At 51.5% G+C, this 22,294-nt stretch overlaps 1 protein-coding gene across 4 annotated transcripts in view; it reads right to left on the bottom strand.

Annotated features, from left to right (window-relative positions):
* The window catches only part of MYT1L (myelin transcription factor 1 like), a 142,506-nt gene that overhangs the window by 76,754 nt on the left and 43,458 nt on the right, over window positions 1–22,294 (bottom strand). For 3 of the 4 annotated variants that reach the window (XM_042982602.1, XM_042982601.1, XM_042982603.1), the window contains exons 5-9: window positions 16,680–17,651; window positions 12,159–12,293; window positions 7,144–7,234; window positions 5,407–5,514; window positions 1,473–1,675 (exon numbers count right to left, since the gene is read on the bottom strand). In XM_042982602.1, coding sequence (XP_042838536.1) covers window positions 1,473–1,675; window positions 5,407–5,514; window positions 7,144–7,234; window positions 12,159–12,293; window positions 16,680–17,651 — 1,509 coding nt within the window. Of the gene's footprint in view, window positions 1–1,472; window positions 1,676–5,406; window positions 5,515–7,143; window positions 7,235–12,158; window positions 12,294–16,673; window positions 17,652–22,294 lie in introns of all 4 variants that reach the window. The other variant, XM_042982600.1, reaches the window with a different exon arrangement.

Here is a 22,294-nt window from a genome sequence, read left to right as displayed (position 1 = left end):
CTTCTCCAGTCACCGTGAGATGTCACTGAATCGGAAATCGTGTAAGCGGAACCCTGATGGCATGGGTTCAGTTTTTTTGCTCCTTCCTTTGCAATCACATGGATAAAATTCTCACAAACCAGAAATTGGCAAATCATTAGGATAAAATAAACAGAACAAAAATAACTATTTTCTGTTATACCCTAAGACACTCCCTTTTCTTCACCTACATTTTTCTTCCTCTACGTTGAGAATCGATACGCACAAGGATAATCAATATGCAACACATCTAGGAAATACTAAATTTCATTCACTATGCATATTAATTGTTATTAAGGCAAAGAATGACTACCATAACTTAGACACATGCGCAGCAACTCACACTGAATTGTAAAGAGGTTTTGGAACTCCCCAAGCGTTCAATCGAAATGAACTTTTTTGTGTGCTGTGATTTTAATTAAAGATCTTTTTCAGAGAGGAGTTAAAAGATCTTTAAAGGCCCATCTCCTTGCCTCCGCTACAGAACACCAAGATAAGACTTATAAGTCATCAGAACTCCTATAACCCACATCTTAGTCGGAAACGCTTGCCAACTCGGTCCGTATATATCCTAGAATTCCAAGCAGAGTTGCGGTCGGATAAATACATGGTGTCAGAGAAACGCAGTGGTCCCTCTGGTTCAACGACTTACCATGTTAGCAGTGGGAACCGAAGGCAACTAGTTCACGCCCCTGGCAGAGGGCCCAGAACCCGCGAGAGGAAGGAAGCTTCCCCCTCCTGAGGAGGTGGCATCTCATCTGTTCTACCTGCTCTTTGTTTCTGGCGGATGCATGGTCGCTAGGTCACAGGGGGCGGCCCTGCCTGGCCCCACTCGCGGTGGAGGAACAGGCCAGGGCCGGTGCCTGCTGGAAAGAGGCTGGGTGACACCGGTAGAAATCGTGTGCCCTTGGATGCACCTTGGAATCACTGGCTACTTAGAAAATGTCACCGCACAGGCAATGCCCCCGGGGATTCCGGTCTAATTGGTCTGGGGTGCATCCCGGACAATAGAAGTCTTAAAATCTCCCTAGATGAATCTAATGTGCATCCAAGGTTGAGATGACTGCAGAGTGCTGGTGCTGGGGGCTACTTCCGGCTCTCCCAGGCTTCTCTGCGTTGGGGCCATCGACTAGAGGCAGTTCATGAACCTAAGGACGCGGCAGCAGCACAGCCGAATGCAGACAGGCCAAAGGCTCGCTCTGTCCGCATCTGAAAGCGGCCAGAATGCATTGCCTTGGAAACCCCGAGGGAAGGGCGGCTTTCTCCCTCCCGCAGGGCTCCCGCTCACCCACACCCGTGAGCACACAGGTGCGCCCAGGTGGGCATGCTTTTCTTTGGTACCCAAGGGACCACATGCTCGACCAGTGTGCAGGGAACGGATAGACACAACAACAACATTATTAACGGCAAGCGTGACTCTCGTGTATAAGAGTGTGCACCTCCTACCATCATATCCTTTGGGGATATATCCCTGGTTTGCACCTTGGGGGCTATGGCCCGCTTGCCGTAAGTATGGCTGTCGTAACTGTTGTACTCAAACGAGGTCTTGGAATATTTCTCTAGCTCTTTGGCCAGGTTGGAGCGAGGCGTGGTCGTGGGGACGTTGTTTCTGTAGCCGTAGTGAGGGATCTCGAGCTGCTTGACAAAGCACATTGGCCTACGAGCAAACAAGAGATAACCGGTAGTTTACTTTCTCGCGGCTGCAGGGAAGACACGGTTCACATCAAAACGAGGGCACGTTGCTCAAATCCCACCTTCCCGAGCACAGACCACATGTGCCGGGATTTTATAGCACCACATAAGCCATCCGCCTGACTTTCAACACACCAATAAAGAGAACGAAAGCAAGACCTTTAACTTTTCCCCTTATTTCTTTTTTGGAGTCCTAGCCGGCTTGATGAACATGGGAAAGACCTCACAGCCGGGCCTTCCTTTCCCAGTGGCTTCAGAGACGAAGAGTCACAGCAAAGGAGGTGGGCTAGTAAGACCTTTTCCTCAAAGGAATAAGCGGAGGGGCGCCTGGGGGGCTCAGTTGGGCATCCGACTTCGGCCAGGTCGTGATCTCACAGCCCGTGAGTTTGAGCCCCACATTGGGCTCGCTGCTGTCAGTGCAGAGCCTGCTTCGGACCCTCTGTCTCCCTCTTTCTCTTCCCCTTCCCCGCTTGTGCTCTCTCTCTCTCTCCTCTCCCCCCCCCCCCCCACCGCCCCATCTCTCAAAAATAAAAACAAGCATTTTTAAAAAAGAAGAAATCAGGGAAATATGAGGTGAAAGGGTAGTATTTGCTCAAAGACTAAGCTATTACAAGTTTTTTTGATAAGCTTCATCTTTATCTTTTAAAATATTGGGCACAGGGGCACCTGGGTGGCTCAGTCGGTTAAGCGTCCGACTTCGGCTCAGGTCGTGATCTCGCGGTGCATGAGTTCGAGCCCCACATCGGGCTCTGTGCTGACGGCTCGGAGCCTGGAGCCTGCTTCGGATTCTGTGTCTCCCTCGCTCTCTGCCCCTCCCCCGCTCATGCTCTGTCTCTGTCTCTCAAAAAATAAATAAACATTTAAGAAAAAGAATAAGCGGAAATTAGAGACATACCCTTAGGGACACGGGCTGACGCAAAACTGGATATTAAAACAGAACATGTGATGTGTTTTGACGAACACCAGCCTGTGCCTCCCGCACTTTTATTGGGTAGTCGTTCAGCTTTCCAGACTCTCGAATGAAGTATTTAAATGGAGGAGCACTGAGTTCCATACGCTCATTACTATTCTGCCTTGTGCTGTGCGTGCGCGTGCATGTGTGTGCTCACCTATTTCCTGATCTCATGGGTGGGATTTTTAAACTGTTTTGGGAAATCACTTCAGATTTACAGGCAAGTTGTGCAGAGGACTCCTTGCATTCTTCACTCAGCCCCCCATCATGCTAGTGTTTTACCAGATCATCAACACATTTATTTTGGTTTCATTAATTCAGCGTCTTCTCGTCAAATTAACGAAATAATGTGGTCATTCGTTGAACGCCTGTTATTGGAGGCCCTTTTCCAGGTAACACGTGGAGGTGCAGAAGTGAATACAACTCGTGGCCTTGTCTTCCAAGAGCAGGCAGAGTGTGACATTAGTTTACGAGTCGAGGTGTGAGGTCAGCTGTTGAGGTGGATAAGTGGTCCAGGGGCACAAGTGCAGGGGTGAGAGAGGAGAGGCAGGTGCGGCGACAGCATCACTGGGGGCTCTCGGGAGGCGGGTAGCATGGGGCCAGGGGGAGTCTGCTCTGCCTAGGGGCAAGGCGGGGAAGCGTGGTCCGCAAACCTTCAAAAGTCTAGGCCCAGCTCAGAAGCAGCAGCGCCTGGAGCAGAGGCATCGGAGACAAGGTGGCACTTGGTGATGGACAGAGGCTGTGACGGAGGCCGGCCCCCGCGGCCGGGAGTGGAAAACTGGGACAGAACTGGAAACTCTAAGCCCTCCTGTTGGACACTCTGCTTGAAGACTTTTCAACTCTTAGCTACATAAGTGTAGGTTTAAGCGATCTCTTTCCTCCCTTCCTGTCTCTTCCCTCGCCCACCGAGTGAGCATCCCCGCATGGAGACCCCACGGGGAACGCAAAGGTGGCCCACCCGGAGACCGGGTCCCCCAGATCGTGCTCCTAACTGGGACGTCAGTGCCTGCGGTGAGCCGTCGGGAGCTGGGGAGCACGGGGAGCCCCGGAGGCCTGGCCAATTCGCCAGCCTGGAGTTAACTCCTCCGGAGAGAGCCCCCAGTCCCCACGGCCCGGGCTGGCTCCCCGGTGCCTCCCGCTATGGTGGCTGAGGGTCCTTCCCTCTGCGGCCCCTCCTCGCCAGGCCCAGCCTGGGCATGTAAAGAAAGCCTACAGGTGCACCATTTGTGGCCCACAGTCGTCTCCTCAGGAGGACGGGGCCCGAGGGGGCAGCCATTCGCCCCCTGTCTGCTTTACCTTCCGGGAAGAGGGGGTCTCAGGCACACGGAGAGGTCTAGAAGGATGCACACCAACATTTATGGAGGGCTTGTCTCTAAATAGTGGGATTATAAATTATTTTTATTTTTCTTATTTTTGCCTATTTCAGTATTTTTCATTTTCCATAAAGACTTTAACTTTTCTATTGAGGGACAAAGTGTGTTTAACGACTGTGGTAAAATCCTTTCAGAACACTTCAAAATAATACACAACAAAACCAAGCAGGTGTTCAGGCCATTTGAACAGTGATTTTTTTCCAGGTGATTTATCCCAAAGAAAGAATTGGTAATTGAACAGAATCAAAACTGTGTGTGTGTGTGTGTGTGTGTGTGTGTGTGCGCGCACACACACATGCGCACGAACGTACTGCTTCCTCTTTAACAGCAAGACTTGGAACCAACCTAAATGCCTCCGAGGGAGCGCCTGTTTTCTGTGCCAGTGACCTCCCACTGGAGAAGGTCTGAAGCCACCACGGCCACCAGGGCCGCCTTTGTAAGGACACGGGGCGTGTTCCCACTACCATGTCCAATGAAGAGTCAGAATCCCCGACGATGGTCACGCAGCCCGGGGAATGAGCTGGTGGGTGGGTCCTGTCTGGGATGAAGTTTTCTCTCTCCACCGCCTCCCGAGAATCCTTCTTTTCTAAACTTAAGAAAACAGTGGGTGGGGCGCCTGGGGGGGGGCTCAGTCGGTTGAACGTCAGACTTTGGCTCCAGTCATGGTCTCACGGTCTGTGAGTTCGAGCCCCGCGTCGGGCTCTGTGCTGACGGCACGGAGCCTGCTTGGGATTCTCTCTCTGCCCCTCTCTCTGCACCTCCCCCGCTTCTGCTCTCTCTCCCTCTCTCTCAAAATACATAAACATTAAAAAATCAAAAAAGAAAACAGTGGGCTGGACCAGGTGATCTCTGAGGTCTTCCTGCTTGGACCGTCAGGGACTGAGCGGGTTCACGTGAGTCGCTTGGCCGCTCTCGGGTTCTCAGTCGGGTGGCTGAGGGTGGAAGGCCCCCCGAGGGCTCCCGTGTGGAGAACGGCTTCCGCACCCACCGGGAGGGGCGCCGGGCTGCGGGCTGACCTCCGCCCTCTCCTCCACATTAAGATAAAAGCACTTCGGGTGACTGTCTCATTCACGTGTAGAGCTCCCCTCCGTCCCCCCACATTCAGAGAATCACCGAATACGTTCAAGGCCGGAAAGAAAACCAGAACCACCGACAGCAGGCGGACGGAGGCCCCGACCACCGAAGCGACCCCCTGCCCTCACACAGCCCTGCGGGCGAGGGGTGGGCCGGGGGCTCGGCTCTTTTACCCGCACCGGTGACCGCGTGCCCGCCCGCCGCGGCGTGAGCCCGCCCGCCCGGCCCGGACCCCCACATCCCTGGCGTGCTGGGCACGCACGGCTCTCACGAGGCGACGCGCTCGGCATCTGGTACCTTAGCACGCGGTCTGAGGCCTGGTTGGACTTGGACACATCGCAGCTCTGGTGCTTCTCCTGGGCCTTTGCCAGTTTCTCCGCGGCAGCAATAGGACATCCAGAGAGGCTGCAAGGACAGAGAGGGGGCTGAGCTGTCTCCTCCAGCGGCTTCACGGCACACTGACCCCGTGACCACCTCCCCCTCTCCCCTGGTCGGCGCGAGAAGGCTCTGGCGCGGGTTCCCACACCTGCCGTGGGATTTCCTGATGGGACGGGTTAGAGGGCAACAACCGCGGCTGCACCTTGCACGGGTTCCTCTGGGTCTCCGGTGGGCGGTGCTGACGGCCAGGCCGTGCACCAAGGGCACGCAATCCTTTCCAGTGACAGCAAGCCAAGTTCCGTGTCATTCAAGAGTACAGGAGCGAGTTGAAATTTCAGACACAGATTCCATTCCGGGATGTTTCTGGAGACGAGGATCTAGCCGTCTGGGCCGATGAGCCCAAGAACGGCAGGTCTCTGACCGGCACCAGAAGGCGAGCTCTCGGCTGACCCCGTGAGCGCCACCGACCACAGCGCTCTGGCTTGTCACTGACCAGCTCGTTCACGCCCTCCCCGGGGGATGAATGGCATTGGGAGGAAGCAGGATAGTCTCCAGGACCACCGTTAAGTGGTTTTTGGAACTAAATGCTCATGGGAGAGACGGCAGGTTGGCTGTCTTGTGTTTGGGCTTATTCCTCATGAACTCACAGTGTCTATTCTTTGTGTGTCTGTATATATATCTACACACATGTGCGGACGCTCACCCCACGTGTGCGTCACGTCTCAAAAATACACGACCCCGCCAAGGTTTGAGGAGGGGGCCGATATTGTAAAGACCATACGGAACAGTGCTCGGCGTGAACTGAACCGACCTATTGATCATCCCTTTCTTGGCAGACTAAGTCCCGGAGGATCGCTGAGGGGCACAGGGTCGTGATTTGTTTCATGGTAAACTTCACACAAGTCACAACATTTACCAGTCAGGCAAGCAGAGATTAAGACGAAACTCATAACTGTTTCCTCCACTTAGGCATAATTTTATGTGCGCTTTTGAAGCTGAAAGTACAGGCCATGAGGCGGACCGTAACAGAATCACTCCGCTGTTGATAAAGAAGTATTTGATATGATCTGAATATCATGAGCAACTTGCTAAAAGTCAGAACAGGGGAGGAAAGAGAATTGGAATTTGTCAGAGCAAAAGTGCGATTCTGGGTACGCCTACGTACCTGGCTCACGGTCGTGCCAAACGCCCCCCAACTAGCGCTTTTGGACACTTGCTAGTGTTTTGTGTCCACACTGTGTCTACACTGATGACTGGGGTTTCGGCAGAGCTCTAGGGGCAACTCGGTTGGGTCGCGGACCCCCCAGTCTCGGTGCGCTGGAACCCTTCCCTGCACGGTGCGCACAGGAGAGCTTCTCCCCACCCGCGAGGGTAGCTGAGCGTTCCCCACAGAGGGCTGTGGATCCGTTCCTCACACCAAGGAGGGCGCCTTCTAGAGGACGCAGGACGAATGAGTGGAACAAGTAACAAAGTCCACGCTTCGAAAACGGTTCTCCGGATTTGCTTCCCCATGCACCATGCACCAGTACCCTCCGCTCCCAGAGAGCGACCCAGGAGGGGGAGGGGTGCAGGGGCGCACTCCCTCCCGAGGGACGGGGATGGGGCTGTCGGGGAGCCGCCTTCCCCGCAGCGTGGGGCGCAGGACGCTTTGCTTACCTTCTGTGCGAGTTTCTGTTGCTATTTACATGCCCTCGCCCTGTGCAGCCCGGAGTAGGACACTTGAGAACATTCTCATGCATGGCAAGAACTTGACAAGGAAGAGGCAGAGAAGACAGCCCAGCGTTAAAACACAGAAATGGTCCGGATACGAGTACGCGATCATTTTAACAAAGGCTGGGTTAGTTCACAATGGACAGTCCTACACACACTTGTGATGGGCATGGTCGGGAACACACATGTGGAAAGAAGAAGGTTCTCTCAACCTTAGTGTAGTGGGCATGCAGAGCAGGGAGCGCTGGGCCGGGGCCGTGGGGGTGGGGAACGTTCCAGATGGGGCAGGGAAGCGGGGCCTCCCTACATCTCCTGCGCGTCAGCCCTGAACATCGGTTGGCCATGAACAGCACATACACTGGTGATTTGTAAGACACGCCTATACTCTCTGGAATCACATGGTATTAACAAGGAATTAAGAAGGTGGTCACCGGTGAATAGAGAAACCCAAGCCTGATTTTTAAATAAAATGAATTAAATAATGACTTTTCATCTGAGAATCGAGTATTTTGTTATTCTTCCAATGGAATGAGCTAGAATAGTAAGTGAAGTCAGCACGGAGACACGGCAGGATGTGGTTCGGCAGCACCAGGAGTCAAGCGGCCCGTTGCTGGGAGACAGCGTTTGCGTTTACACGTGTCGGGAACTGGCCCTGACAGTTTGCATATGTCATCCTCTGTCTGGCCCTCCGTGAGCGGCCGCTACTCTGGGGAAGCGGGAGGGGCTGACAGGTGCCGGTGGGAAGCCAGGAGGACTGAGCCACAGCACCTGCCCCCACACAACCGTCCGCTTCGAGGCAGCAAGACCGGGGGGCGCTTTCCCGGCCAGCGAGGTTCACCCACGATCGAACCATGGAAAGCAAAGTCTGCCCAAACTACTTCTCTATTTTCTACAACTTTCCTCTTTCTCTAGAACAATCTCTCTCTTCCCTGACATTTGCATGCTATTCCCATAAGACACTGTTCTACTGGAGCCTACGAGAGCCTCCTCACTCCTGGCCAGTTTCTTGAAAAGGGAGTATATTTTGGTTTCATCTTTACGGTTTCACGGCTCCCGCATCATCTGGACGTCCGCTCAGCGCTCGGCAAGCACCGACCTGACAAAGGTGAGTCAGCCTTAGGCTCCTTGTGTGCTGGGGAGCTGGCCAGAGTGGGGTGTCAGGAGGCCTTCTCCCCGGGCGCCCCTGTACCCCCACCCCGCCTATAACCCCCCACCGTGTCCTCTGAGCACAAGGAGGCTCCTCCTGCCCCTTCTCTCCCCCACTTGGCACAGGGCATCCCCACCCCCGTCTACGAGGACTCCGCCCCCTCACCCCCCCCCCCCCAGTCTCCCAGCTTGGGTGCCCCCCTCCCAACCCAAGTCTTCCTTCTGTGCTCCTCCCTGGCCCCAGGCCTCCACTCCCCGCCAGGGCCTGGGTTCACCTACATCAGTCTTTATTCAGTAGGGTTCTCCCGTCTTCCTGTTACAACATCACGCGCACTCTTCCCAATGTCCTCTTTCCTGTCTATTTATCCACACTTGCCACAGCTGGGTCCTCACGGCAGATAGCAGACCCCTCCGTGCTGGGCTGCAGCTGGGTCTTGCCTGCTGCGTGCGGCCTGCACCCAGCCAGCGGTCGGGGGGACGGCCGCCCTCTGCTGCCCCCCCTTCTGCCCTAAATCCTGTTCCCGTCCCAGGATCCTGTGCTTCTGCCACCGTCAACCCACCCCCACCCCCCCCCCCCCCCCGCTCTGCCCCTGCTCCTGTCCCCACTCCTGTCCCGCTCCTGTCCCCTCCTGTGCTCCTTTGGTCACGGCGAGTGCCCTCCAGGTCGTCAGGGCCCACCGCTCCCTTATTGTATCCCCAGGACGGAGGCTGAAGGTCAGATGCCTTCCATCATCCCTTGTACGCTCTCACTTCATTTATAAAAAGGAGCCTGGTTGTTACAAGGTGTGTGTGAGCTCTTAAGCCTGACTTAAGAGCTCCCCTTTGCCTCCCCTGCTCCTGCCCTCCCCTGCTCTTGTCCCCACTCCTGTCGCCCTCCTGTCCCCACTCCTGTCCCCACCCTGAGCCCCTCCTCTGCTCCTGTTGCCCCCTCCCCCGCTGCGCCCCCCATGTTCCTCGGACTTGTGTTGCATCCACGGTTCCCGCTCTTCCCCACCGCCCTCTGCCCTCCCTTAAATGTCAGCGACAGGTTTTGCTTAAGCCTGGTGACCCCGGGGTCTGGCCCCCCGACACGTGCGGATCTTTCCAGAACAACCATGCTCTCCTGGCTGCTTGTATCCCCTCTTCCTCGGCCCCACGTTCTACACACTCATGTCCCAAACTCCTGTTTTTGGCTCCTGTCCGTTTCCGCTTTATGTCTCCTCTCCAGGCAATTTCATTCCCGGTTTCCGGCAGCATAGCTGGGAAAAGAGGTTGGGGAGCCGCCTGTGTACCTGACCTTGGACCCTCCTCCAGGCAGCCTGTGGCAGTGCCACCCAGCACTTCCAGGGAAGATGGCAAATCCGAGCCTCTGTTCCTTCTGTTACATGGGGCCCTGTTTCCCCATCACATCTACTCCTGGAGTCCACGTTCTTACGTGCCAGGTGGGAGTTCTCGGCGTCACCCCCACCCCCTCCCTCTCCCCTCCTGCACGCCAGCCTGTGTCTGGAACGCGTCTGGAACTTGTCCCAGATCCTCCCTCCCTGGCCACTGCCTCCGTCACGCCTGGTCTCCCGCGTGGACTACCGCAACAGCCTTCAGACAAAGCCGTGGACCCCTTCTCTCTCCCTCAGGACCGGCTCAAGTGCGACCCCGGTGAAGCCTGCGGGCCCTTGGGAAGTCTGATGTCTCAGGTGTGAGTCACCCACTGTCTTGAGCACGCGTCTGTCCTTGGCTGGGCTGGGGCTCTTGGAGGGCCAGAACTGAGTCCCATAAGTGGGATGTCCTCGTGTTTCTAGCACAGCGTGCTGCAAACTGGGGTGTGCGACACTCTAATGCCTTCGGCTTGACGGAAAGGGTGATTAGGGGAGCCTAGCCAAGGAAAAACCGGAAAAAACACCTAAAAACTAAAAACTAAGACATGCCCTTTGAGGAGTCTCATGTTTTCCTTTTAAAGTTTTTATGATTCTACAAAGAACTATACACAAGTATTTAGGAACAGCTTCCTACAGACGCTCTGGAAGGCATTTGGGAGACGGGTGTCGAGCGGACCTCCGGCCTCCTCCCGGCAGAGGTGAGCCCAGGTGCGGGCTGACCCGTGGTCTGTGGGAGCACGTACACCACGCAGCCGGTCGGGGCGCATCCCCCTTCTCTACTACATGTAGGCTCTTCCTGTGAAAATGAGTAGCGTGGAGAATTTCTCAGCCACGGAGGGGAACTGATTTTCCACTTCGGAGGCGAAAACGTGTGCCTTCGGGAAAAGTCGCGTCAGGAGCCTCTCTGTACCTAAGACACCAGTGATGTCCTCGTGCCCCAAGCTGGGGATAAGGAAAGTGGGGTGTGGAGGGCCCGTGGCTGGCCCGGTGTCTCAGCTCGTGGGGACCCGGGCAGGAGCAGCAAAGCCAGGCCTCGGCAGAAACACAAGCTTGGGGTTCCGACAGGTGGAGTCTCCAACTCAGCCCTGCTCCCTGCTCAGGCGGGTTAGTACCTGTGCAGATCGGGGTCGGCCAGACACCGCGCTAATCCCCCAGGAAGAGAGGGTGAGGGCATCGGCTCCCCACTTTCCTCATCTGGGAAACAGGGGCTCGCCAGGGAGTGAGGGAGGCAGGGAGGCTGGAGTGCGCGGAGAGGCCGGCACGGACGGTGCTCAGACAGGAAGCCGCTGCGGTCAGACCATGCTGTCTCCCTGCTCATGTAACACACGGGCACGGCCATGCACTCGAATTCGTTTCTTTCCATACCCTTCAGGTTTGCTCACAAGGCCGTTACGAGAAACACGGGCTGCTTACTTTCAGTAGCCGTTTGAAAACCTGGAGGCACAGTGGTTTCTAAAAAGATTTCATCGGAAAATGTTCAGCCAAACCCGTTTTCTAAGCTTCAGCGACTACCCTGAATTTCTCTTTGTTCTGACAGATTTGCGTCTCAAGAATTCCAAAGTTAGCCATTTTAATGGGACAACCCTCAAAAACTCCTCTGAACCGTCACCTGGTCATCCTGACGAATGTCGGCCAAGCGATTTCATTTTCCCTGCTAGAAACTGTGTCTCAGCTAATGAGGAAAATCCTTCACATACCTTAGGCTCAAAATCGGGATCTTAAACTCATGTTGTCATTTCTGAAAATGTGCCTTTTCCCCTGAGCAATCAATTCTAATTGTATTTAAATAGCTGGCATACTTTATGTGCTGAGAGGAAGATAAACAGAGAAGGTGTACACCGTTTCGGTCCCGAATTAAATTTAGTTGTGTTTGTAGATAAATTGCACACTCTCACAACCTAACTCATTAAAAGGAATGCGTAAGATCTAGACCCACCCGATTTTAGCCTCCATGGCTAAGCTTTTGTTGTGTGGAAAAGTTGGGGTAGCTGTGACACGAGACAGACTCTGGACAAGCAAAATGCAGTAAGATACAAAAACAAATATGGGTTCATATATACAGAAGTCTACATAACTGGGCGAGAGGAGGCTCCGGGACCTTTCTCTCGGGGACTCATAGGAGGTTAGCCCTGCAGGGGGCGGTGGTCTTAGAGACCATCTCGGTCCACTGCTATGATTTCTGAGAGATGAGGGGACAAGTCACTTGCCCGAGGGCCCGAGCGAGTCAGAAATGGAAGCAGAGTGGGGTCCCGGCTGGTGAGCTGCCGTCCTGGGCCACCACGGAGCAGGAGTGACTGGGCCTCGAAGGGGCCGCCAGTCCTGGCCGAGCGGCCCGTCAACACAGGAAGGGCCGGGGAGACAAGGTTGGGCTGCACTGAGATGGAAATGACAGAGGCACGTGGGGTGACACAAACAGATCCCCGGGGCTGTGCTCCCACGGGTGTTGGCGAAACACGGACTTACTTTCCGGAGGGACCCTATCTTTGTGCGGGCATCCAGACAAACTGCGGTGATGTGGGTAAAGCCCGGTTACGTGGCCAGTTCCGTCACACCCCGGGGTGGGACACTTGCTCTCTTTCTTTTCTGCTCTCGAGGGATCTAAAAGCGACAACAGGTGTCAAGAGAATGAATTTCTTTACCCATTGAAGACAAATGTGATAAATTAACAACCTGAAGAGACCTTGACAAATAAAGAAAAAAAGCAGGTGTCAGGGGACAGGCTGTGACATAGACTTTTGCGTAGGTAGTTCCGTGGTTTTGGGTGATTTTTTCTGACCTGAAACACTGCAATCATGAATCATAAAATAATTTACTTTCTATGAGATAAAAAAAAGACTAGCCCTACCGTAGCTCCTGATTAATTGCTTTCCCGTGTGTTACATGATAAGCTGTGTTGCTCAAAGAAATCAACGTAAATACTGATGAGACAGTGACCTTCTCAGAGAGCAAAACCGCACAGCGACCCTCAACGATCGCTCTGTGAAATCCAACCAGGGGGCACAATGCCGTTAAAACACTGCTCAGTGCAGTGTCTGTCTCTTCTGGTGCTCTAATCGGATACACTACTAGGTGCAAAATTTTACTGGTGGTGGAATTTTTAAATTTTTATTTCTTTTATCTCGCAACGATGTTCCATAGCACACCAATTCAGAGACTTTTCTGAAAAGGAGCTGAACTCTTAGAAGGCACTGTAAGCAAATGACCAGAATGGTGGAAATCCCACCTGATGGGGGTGATGGGCAATAAAAAATGTTTCAGAAGCTGCTGGAGCAACCATTTCTTTTGATTTCTTCATCTGTCCTTGGAACCAGAGGAAGGATCTTACGATGCTGTGCATGCGTACACAAAATTAAGAGGGAATGGTCTTATACAGCCCTGTTGGCTCTCTGCAGGGAGGCGCAGAGCAGACCTTTGGTCAAAACTTGAACGCCAGATGCCAGAAATGCAATGCTATCGTTAATAAAATTATTTCTCTATCCAGAATTGACCACAGCTCATCAATGTGCAGAAATAGTTCTAAGGTAAAGCTCAGACCAAACAGTAATATAAGTGTGCAAAAAAATTATTTTTGAGTCAGTTTTTGAAAACCGGTTGCACAGATCATCAACAGAGAGTGACTACGGTGGTTCAGCCCAGGGAGTGTGTGCTTAACGTTTCTTTAGGGGTGTAACACTTTTCTATCCGTGGCTGGTTAACCGGGCCAATCGTGACAGCTAGAAAATACATGCTTGGTTCAAGTTTTTTGAATTCGGATGGACTTTCTTCTTAAGTCATTCATGTGAACTTGAAACGGACACAGGAGTCACAGGAATATGTAAACGCTTTTACGTTTGTATAAAAAGCTCACCTCCCCCCCCCCCCTTCCTTTTTTAAGCTAGCATTTTAACCTAGGTAATACATCTTTCAGGTCCTGGATCGCTAAACTGGGGCTGCTGTTGACGGGCCTGTATCCTGGATGCAACTGTCAGCTACTTCCTACAGGTGTCGAAGATCACGGTTTCCTGAAACAACTGAAATTATGTTGTAGCTTCAGTTTCTCAGTATCTTACTGGAGCTTCCCTTACACATATAATCAAAAAGCCTGGCGTTTTATTGCCTTTTGGGTAGTGTTGTAATAATATCAGCATCATTTAATTAACGTAAATATAAAATAGTAAGTGCACAGTAACAGTTTCAGAGCAAAATACTCATTATTTAAGATCATTAGCTAAATATAAATAGCATTTTAAAGGTAAAAACCTAAATTTTAACTGTTATTCATCATTAAGTGATGCTTTCATCAGTACACTTGCAGCTTCCTAACAAGTGCTATCGTTTCATACATTTCCAAAGTGTTCTGAAGTTAAGTGCAGATCTGTATAAAAACAAGTGGCTCAAACAATTTCAGTTTTGGAGGACACAAGGGTATACTCTCCTCTCGATGCCGCTCGCCTCCGCCATCGCCTCCCCGCGCATGCTGATTTCCGGGAATCTCAATTCATCTTGAAGGTAAACATTCAGACAAACCCAAAACAACCAACCAAGCAAACAGGCCAGTAACTCAACTGAAAACCCGGCAAGGATGTCTAGAAAAAAAACAAATTGCACGCTGGGTTTAGCTTTGCTCCCCTTCCTCCCTTTCGAGTGGATGCTTGAGGAGGAGAGAGGTAGAGGAGGTTCATGATGAACGTGTTTTGTTTTAGCTCAAGATTTTGGAAGAGTCACTCATGTATAATTCAAACCATTTTGAGAAGATCGTGTTTAAGTGAGAACTGTTGCAATAAAATAACAAAGAAGCTGGAGATGAAGATTGTTGACGTGCTGTGCGGTTGTAGGAATTGTCCATTGGCTATGTTGGTAAAATGTCACATAATTAATCGTTCTAGTAAGGAGGGCATTAATCTCCCGGCCCCACCGGGGGTCCTTGCCTGGCTTTACTGATTTGGTCCTGAACATGCCCACAGACATCTTGAGAAGGGACCCGGGAATGAAGCAGGACACACATGAAAATGGACAAGCCTTGCTCGGAGGAGGAAATCTAGAGAAACTGGTCAAGTCAGGAATCAATGATTTCTGACTCTTCTGGAAGGTCCCAACCCCAACCCTTCCCCCATTTCAGGGAAAAGCACATCTCCGCTTTTACTGTTCCCACCCCTGCCCCATTTGTTGAAGGGAAGCCAGCGGTTTGAATTCCATTTCTTGCCCGAATCAAAATAAGACCAAATAGCAATAACAAAGCAAAATGAGTAAGAATCTACAGAAAGCTGCCGGGCTTAAGGGAACCACAGAAGCCAAAGGAGCCAGGGGCACACATTGCGTGCGCTGCCCCGGGAGCCCACGTGTTCCCACAGTGCTCTGCCGCGTGCCTCGCTGCCCGTTCCGCGTGAAACCCGGTCTGCAGATGTCTAACACGTAAGCCCAATGTGTATTCGCCCCACCGAGCCGCCCTGTGAGAAAGGACACTCTTCCTTCCTAAAAGCGTTTAGCTCCTCTCCGCCTCTCAAACGTCCAACTAAAAGGTCCTGATAGATCGCGCTACGGGTTATGAACGCATGTGCTGTTTCCCAGTCTTCACAGCGCCAACCCAAGCCTGATGCTGCACTGAGCTAGAGCCTGTCGCCTTTAAGAAACAGCCCCTTCCTCATATGCCGCCCCTCCGGAGGGTCTCCCTGCGTCACCCGAGACGGCGGTCAGCGCTCAAGCACCTGCCAAAGCAAGAACCCGACGGGCCTCTGGCTACGGTTCGTCCCCTGTTGGGCTGTGGTTACAGCGATGCCACAGAGTTCTGTGCACACATTGAGAGGAGAATACACACCTATGTCACAGCGGGAGAAAGAGGCTTTCTGATTGTTTGGTTTTCAAACCAGATTCCTGAACCTCACCATCAGATCCACGGTGGGGAAACTCAGTCTTTATAAGGAATACAATCGAATACAAGACAAAAGTTCTGTTTTTGGTCCTAATATGGAAGGATTTAAGGAATTACCAATTTCATTCTTGAAATTGCTCCTTATTTAGTTCTGAGAGAATCTTGTAACCGAAATAGCCACAGCGTCAAGGTTCTGCACGAGGTTAAATCATGACCCACCTCATATCACAAGTGGACACGGTTGTTACTGCAAACATGAAGTCAGTCATTCATTCAGTGTGTATTCATACTCTTAGTGGATATGGTGACTACACATGGGAACGATTAAACATACAGATACATGCAGATACGTGTCAATATATTTTATAAGTGAAAATCTGTTAAAACTATCATGTTGGATGGTTTTTTGAGTGTTTTATAATAAAGTAAGCACCATAACTGTTTCCACCATGGGATGGAATCAGAGAGCGGGAATGAATATACTAAAGAAATTACTATTGATCTCAGCTTGGGATACACCATGCCTTGCATAGCAAATGGCTCCCATTACTTACTATCTTAGGATAATTAATGTGCAGTCACTGCCCTTGTCTTATGTTATCGGTCATTCTGTTACTGTTCAATTTCTATCAGGGATGTTTTTTATGGGGGGGGGGGTTCATCAATAACCGCCATTTGATGATAATTTTATAAATCATGATGCCACCTACCCAATCCAGTGTATAAAAAATGTGCTTCCTCCCTGATTGGCTAATTGTTGTGTAAACCCTTGCCACTCCACATAGATCGTGGCTCCTTTGTAAGAACACAGGCTCATGCTAGTGGTTTCTATCACGCGATGCGTGTGTGCGCTAGCCCTGTCTTTCCGAGGCAGGCGTCTCCCGCTGAAATATCATATTACTCGTCTGCTCTGATCATAGGGCATTGAGCTGCTTTGTGTATTTCCCAGAAAAATATTTTATTCGCTGTCCAGCAACATAGTCACAAAACATAATCGTGTAACCAACTCTGAGAAATCTGCATTAGTGACATGACTTAGTGTGATGCGCACTTCGCTTGTGGACTATCCTCGCATCTTTCACCCTAGCTCCTGCTTGCGTGAGGCAACTTACGTTAGGTAGAAATATTACCTTTACCATAGTATGGCTTTTTGACATGGCTGTCACTGGACTTAGGCTTTCTCTCCTCCCCGGGAAGCTGTCTTGGCGACTGCTCTTCATAGGACCGCGCATTGTCCCGCCTTCCGGCCTCCATCGCCATCTTCTCCCTCATGGCCTTCGCCCTTTCTGTCTCCAGAGCGATGGCTTTCTCCAGGAGGGTCAGGTTCCCCTTGGTCATGTCAAACACCTCCTCAGACCTGTCCGAGTTCACGGAGGTGGTGTCGTCATCTCGTTCGTGATACCCGTCCTCCTTTGCACAGCTGGAGAAAGTTCTAGACCTGGGACTCAGCTGCTCCTCGAGCCGCATGAGGTTCATCATGTCGGAGTAGCTCCTGTCCGGCGTCCTCCCCGCGAAGTCGTCCTCCTGACGGGCGTGCTGGCGGATGTTCATGTTCGGGGGCTGGCTCCGGTCCTGCGGGTTCGTCTCGCTCAGTTTCCGGGCCAGATCGAAGCACTGATTCCTCAGGCACTCCAGGCTGCTCAGACACACCTCCTCGTCGCTCTCCTCCACCATCTTGTCCACGAGCCCGTTGTTCATGGGCTTGCCCAACATCACGTAGTTCATGTTCCTGCTGTCCTGCTGCGACAGAGAGTCTGCGTACGCCCTGTCGCCGAGGTTGTCTGCAAGCACCACACCGTGTCCCTGCGCCAGCAGCTTCAGGGAGTCCACCGTCTCTCTTACCACGTCGCTGTCCAGATCCAGGCTCAGCTCGCTCTTCCGGCCCAGCGTCTCGTTCCTGTCGCTGCCGTCGTCCAGGCTGGTGGACGTGTTGCTGTTCATCTCCGACTCAGTCCTGGCCCGGTAGGCTGCGTCCTCGGCAATCTTGCCGAGGTTCAACAAGGACTTGGCCACCAGCTCATCGTAATTATCGTACTCATCATTATTGTTATCATCCTTTTCTGCGTCTTGCATTATTCGAGTATTGTGACAGTTCATTTGATGGTCTTCTGCAAAGAAAATAAAAAAAAAGGACAAAAAAGAAAAGAAAAGAAAAAAATGGCTAGAACTTGAAGTTTAGTTGCAACAGCATGGAAAGCAAGTCAATGGCATGTCAAACCCTGTTCACCACGCACTGGAGACTTAGGTCCCGCGTGCGGCTCGGCGGGCGGTGTGGCTCAAATCGAGCGGACTGCTCTAAAACCAGGAGGCCACAGGAAGCACTTGCTAGAAACTATCAATTTCCTTAATTCTTCTGAAAATAAACCAGCATATGCGGTAAATGTAATTTTAAAATATTAATTTTTCATTCTAAATTTTACGAGTGACTTTTATTTTTTATCCGCTTTATTTATTTACAGCCCAAACAGATGCATGATAATTACACTCATCATATTACCAGGCTTTCTAAGAGTTCATGAACTTTGCTTGTTACCAACTCTTAAACAGATGTTCGCAGCAATTGCTTTTAAATGGTTTGTTTTCGCAGTGACGCTCAGGCAGCACAGTGCAAGGCCTCGGGCTCACGCAGCGACGCCACCTATGCTGGGCGTTCAGCATCAGAAGCACATGTTTCGACTGAATTAAGCTATTTTGAATTTTCTACCTTACAGACAATTCATTATGATATGCAGTGAGGCAACAGAATGCACGTAGAAGTTTAGAAGCTAAATCTAATTCGCTGTGGTTCCCGCATGCGTGTCTCAGCAGGATTGAGAGAGAGGGGGAGGAGTGTGCAGGGACCAAACGCCCATGAAATGCAGGACTGAGGTCAGTTGGTGCCACCGTGGCCCGTACGATGTGTCATTTAATGTGACCAGTGCACCCCTGCGTTGGCCTGCCTCCTAGCCTCAGGAGAATTTTGGTGAGCTGCTAGAAATAACACCCGAATGAGCATTATGTTCAATCGCAAAAAAGCATTTAGGAAAATCCGCTGAAAGAAGGCCATGTTAAAAATTACATAAAAGCCCTATGTTTCACCCGAAATGTATCCTGTTTAATGCTCAAGGAATGTTTGGGACGCGCATCTGTCTCCACCGGGCTGCATAATTGCTGCCAGGTATATTGCGAATACAGGTAACAGTATGTGTGGATTCTAAAGAGCCCCTCCCCCCCCCCCCAGCCCTCAGACTGGACTTTGCTACCTCCATGCCACTTTCACACCTGCTTTTTGTTTCTTTGATTAAAAAAACAAAGAAGGATTGTTCAAGTTTATCGATGCACTGAGGAAATGAGGTGTATTGATTAGGAGAAAATACCTGTTTGCTAACAGCTGAGTCAGGGTGTCCCCGGGGGCCTCCTTTATGGATTTCATGCTGTTCCCTCAGAAAAGACTTTTGTTGGTAAAAGAGGTCTGGGCACCAACATATCAATAGCAAATCAACACATTTTTAAAAATCTAACACATCTTTCTAAACATCAGCAAGTCACACTTGCTGTACCTTAGTCATAGAGCGTCACTAATTGTATAAAACAAGTATCGTCTCTTTTCTGGATAGTTCCTACAAATACTTTTCTTTAGTACAGAGATACGTGTATTCCCAAAGAGTGGCAAGAGGACAGAAACCCGACCCAGTGAGTACAGTCGGGAAGACTGTGGAAGGACTCGACGAGCATGCACCGTGCCCTTGGCCCAGGGTTCAAGGTGATATGAGTTGAAGGCGACCCTGTTCTACAGAATTCTTGCAAATATAAAAGTTATATTCACCTCTCAATTTACACACTGCGTGTTAGGTTCCTGGGCTGTGATTGGAGAAGCAGGCCTCCAGGCGGCCGCTGTGTCTCCGTGGCACCGTGACTGGCCACCTGGAGCCCAGCACTGCTGTGCCCGCGAGGGACTGACCGTGACACGAATCTATACATACGTTTGAAAACACGGAAGCACAGGCAACATCTTGGGGCATTTTCCAAGCTGAGTCCGAGGAGAGACCGCATCAGGCGAGACTTATTATTTTTGTGATTTTCTCTGAACTTCTTGTGAAACACATCCCATCACCCTCAAGAGCTTGGGGAGGAGGAAACGATGGAGGGAGCAACCACGGAAACAGAATGCCCCTGTCACCGCCTGGCTCTTTCTACACCCACGAGAGAGGCTGCCCAGAACATGCCAGCGGTCCATGGGTATGACCTCTGCACCTTCCTATCACGCTGTAGTTGTAGGGAACTTCAGTTAATTCTTCACACTGTAAATCTTAGGATTATCTTCAATTCATTTGTCCCGAGAAGGAAATGGTTTTCGCTGCATTTCTGAGCTTGCGGCTGCCCCTCTGCCCCCCACCCGGGGAAGGAGCCCAGGCAGGTGCCTGGCTGGAAACAGGCAAGGGAACCCGCGTCAGCGCCTGGCTACCCGGCCAACGGCAGAGCGCAGCTCTTCCTCCAGGCCACCGTGCTCGGCGTCGTCTGAGATTGCGCGACCGCCATCAGTAAAGGTGGCGATGGCTGGTGCAATGGTGCCAGTGGCCACAGATCCTTGCAGGTTAATGGAATTTCTCAAGTTACTGGCATTTAACTATTTGGAAGCATATGTGCAATAAAGTCTGCTCTTCATTATGTGGACTAGTGGAGGGGGACAGTCAGTGCACCCATCAACAAGCTGGCTCTAAATATCCTGCACGCACCAGCCTCCTCCAGGATTCAAAGTCATTTACAGAATTCTATCTCTGGTTTGGTGTTTTCAGGCAATTTGCTCTACTTACGTTGTGCTGAGGCGAATAATGAAATGGGTCACAGGTGAAAGCAGGTATGAAGAAAGGGCGAGTGTTTTCGGTGCCGATCCGGGGTTAACCGCGTGGCACCAACAACAGTCCACAAACCGAACGTCCCCTTGCAGGGACTTCAGGAGTCCGCTGGACTAGTTCTTCACGCAACCCACGTTCTGTCAGACAGGGACAATGTGTGCTGAAGAAAAGGGTTTTACCTGAAAATCATATTAAAGTATGGGTTCACATGCTAAGTAAAAGACGAGAACTATATAGATGGGGGTTTCAGGAGGAGACCCGAGGACCTCAGTTTCCTTTTTGTGGTTTTCTGCTGCGATCGTGGGTCCAGCAGAGCTGTGAAGTAACAGACACGAGTCGGAGCCACAGCAGGTGGGTGTCAGAGCTGGCGTCCTCCCCTGGGGTGGGGTCGGACTTGTCACACTGGGGCGTAGGTGAGGGAGGCCTGGCCCAGCTGCTTCCAGGGTGGAGTCTGGGCCCAGAATGCAGAGGCCGCTCTGGCTGGGCCCAAGGGCCCTTTTGGTTTCTACGTGAGTGTTCTGAAATGTTGTGGGTGTGAATTTTATCTCCTTTGAGTCAGATTGTTATAAACAATTTATACTCAATAGTTACAATTTGAAAACACAACCAAAAAACCCACCCAAATTCTTAAACAAAACCATAGGGCATTTCTTTTCCACCTTCATGACTATAATTTGATGTGGTTAGAACTCTGGGGATTACAACTTTATAATTACAAGTGCTATTTGTTTTTTTAGTGCGTTGTTGCTAAAAAATCCGATTGAGACACATCTAGATTGAGACCCAATTCAAGATCTAGTCCTGATTGTGTTACTATTGTTGTTTCCAGACATTCAAATAAACTATGGGCAAGCAAGTACACAACTGATGTAAAAAAAAAAAAAAAAAAAAAAGAAAGAACCCAGAAGAACAACGAGAAATGAGAGATACTACTTCAAAGCAAGAATTGCTCTAGACTTTTCCAGGTCATAGGAGATGTGGTCTGGGAGCGCCCCCCAAAGGGTCTCAGGTAATGAAGTGCATTGTTGCAGCATTAGGTGGGTGTTTCTTTTTGATTACAGAAACGAATTGTCAGCTTCCTCAACCTGCCATGTCCTGGGGCCTGGCCAACGAGTTACACCCTTTCAGACAGGCAGAGGAGGCTGGGAAATTAGGGGAATCCTGGACTGATGCTCAGGAGGCCGCCGGAGTCATGAGGTCGTGTTCCTACAGAGCGCGAGGGGACTGGAGCCGGTGGGAAGGTAGCGGACGCCCTGGCGAGGCCATGTGGGGGGCTGGGCAGGGCCACGGGCAGATGGAGACAGCCTGGTTGCTCTGACGGTGACGACCCTCTCCTTCCCTGTGACCTCTGCAGCCCCTCCCTGAGCCCAGGTACAGTGACCTGAGTTCACATCCCTCTGTCTTCATCCTTGTCAAATACTCCGGATCTGCTCTGGGACAAGTGTGGCGTCTTTCCCTCTGAGGTAGAGAAGTCTCCCACCTGTCTAGGAGCTGGTCCCGGCCCCCGGCACCCTCCCCAAGGCGTCACGCTCTGTCGTGACAAAGAGGGGCCCCCGGAGCCCCTTGTTCCACAGGGATGAGAGGGGAATCTCTGAGTTGAGAGCCGGGAGACCCCCGTTCGTCACCCTTAGACTCAGCTGTTGCGTTTTCTAATCAGTTACTCAGCGATGTTGTTTGTCTTATTTATGGGGAACTTTTAGGCTAGGTCTGCTCATATTCACAGTGACAGCAATTATTAGAGGCTAAAATTATCCAAGCGGAGATGCGCTGTCATGACCCTTGTCAGCGTGAGTATGGCGAGGGATGCCCAGTCTTCTGGAGCCCCGAGGCTGCATTCTTAGGATCGCAGAACGTTCGTGTGGGAGAGCGTTCCAGGTACAACTCCATCAAGACTCTCCTGTGTGAAGACGCGTGGG

The sequence above is a fragment of the Panthera tigris genome, chromosome A3 (genome assembly GCF_018350195.1).
Source record: "Panthera tigris isolate Pti1 chromosome A3, P.tigris_Pti1_mat1.1, whole genome shotgun sequence".
Classification (NCBI taxonomy): domain Eukaryota; kingdom Metazoa; phylum Chordata; class Mammalia; order Carnivora; family Felidae; genus Panthera; species Panthera tigris.
This window is presented reverse-complemented; position numbering and strand designations above follow the sequence as displayed.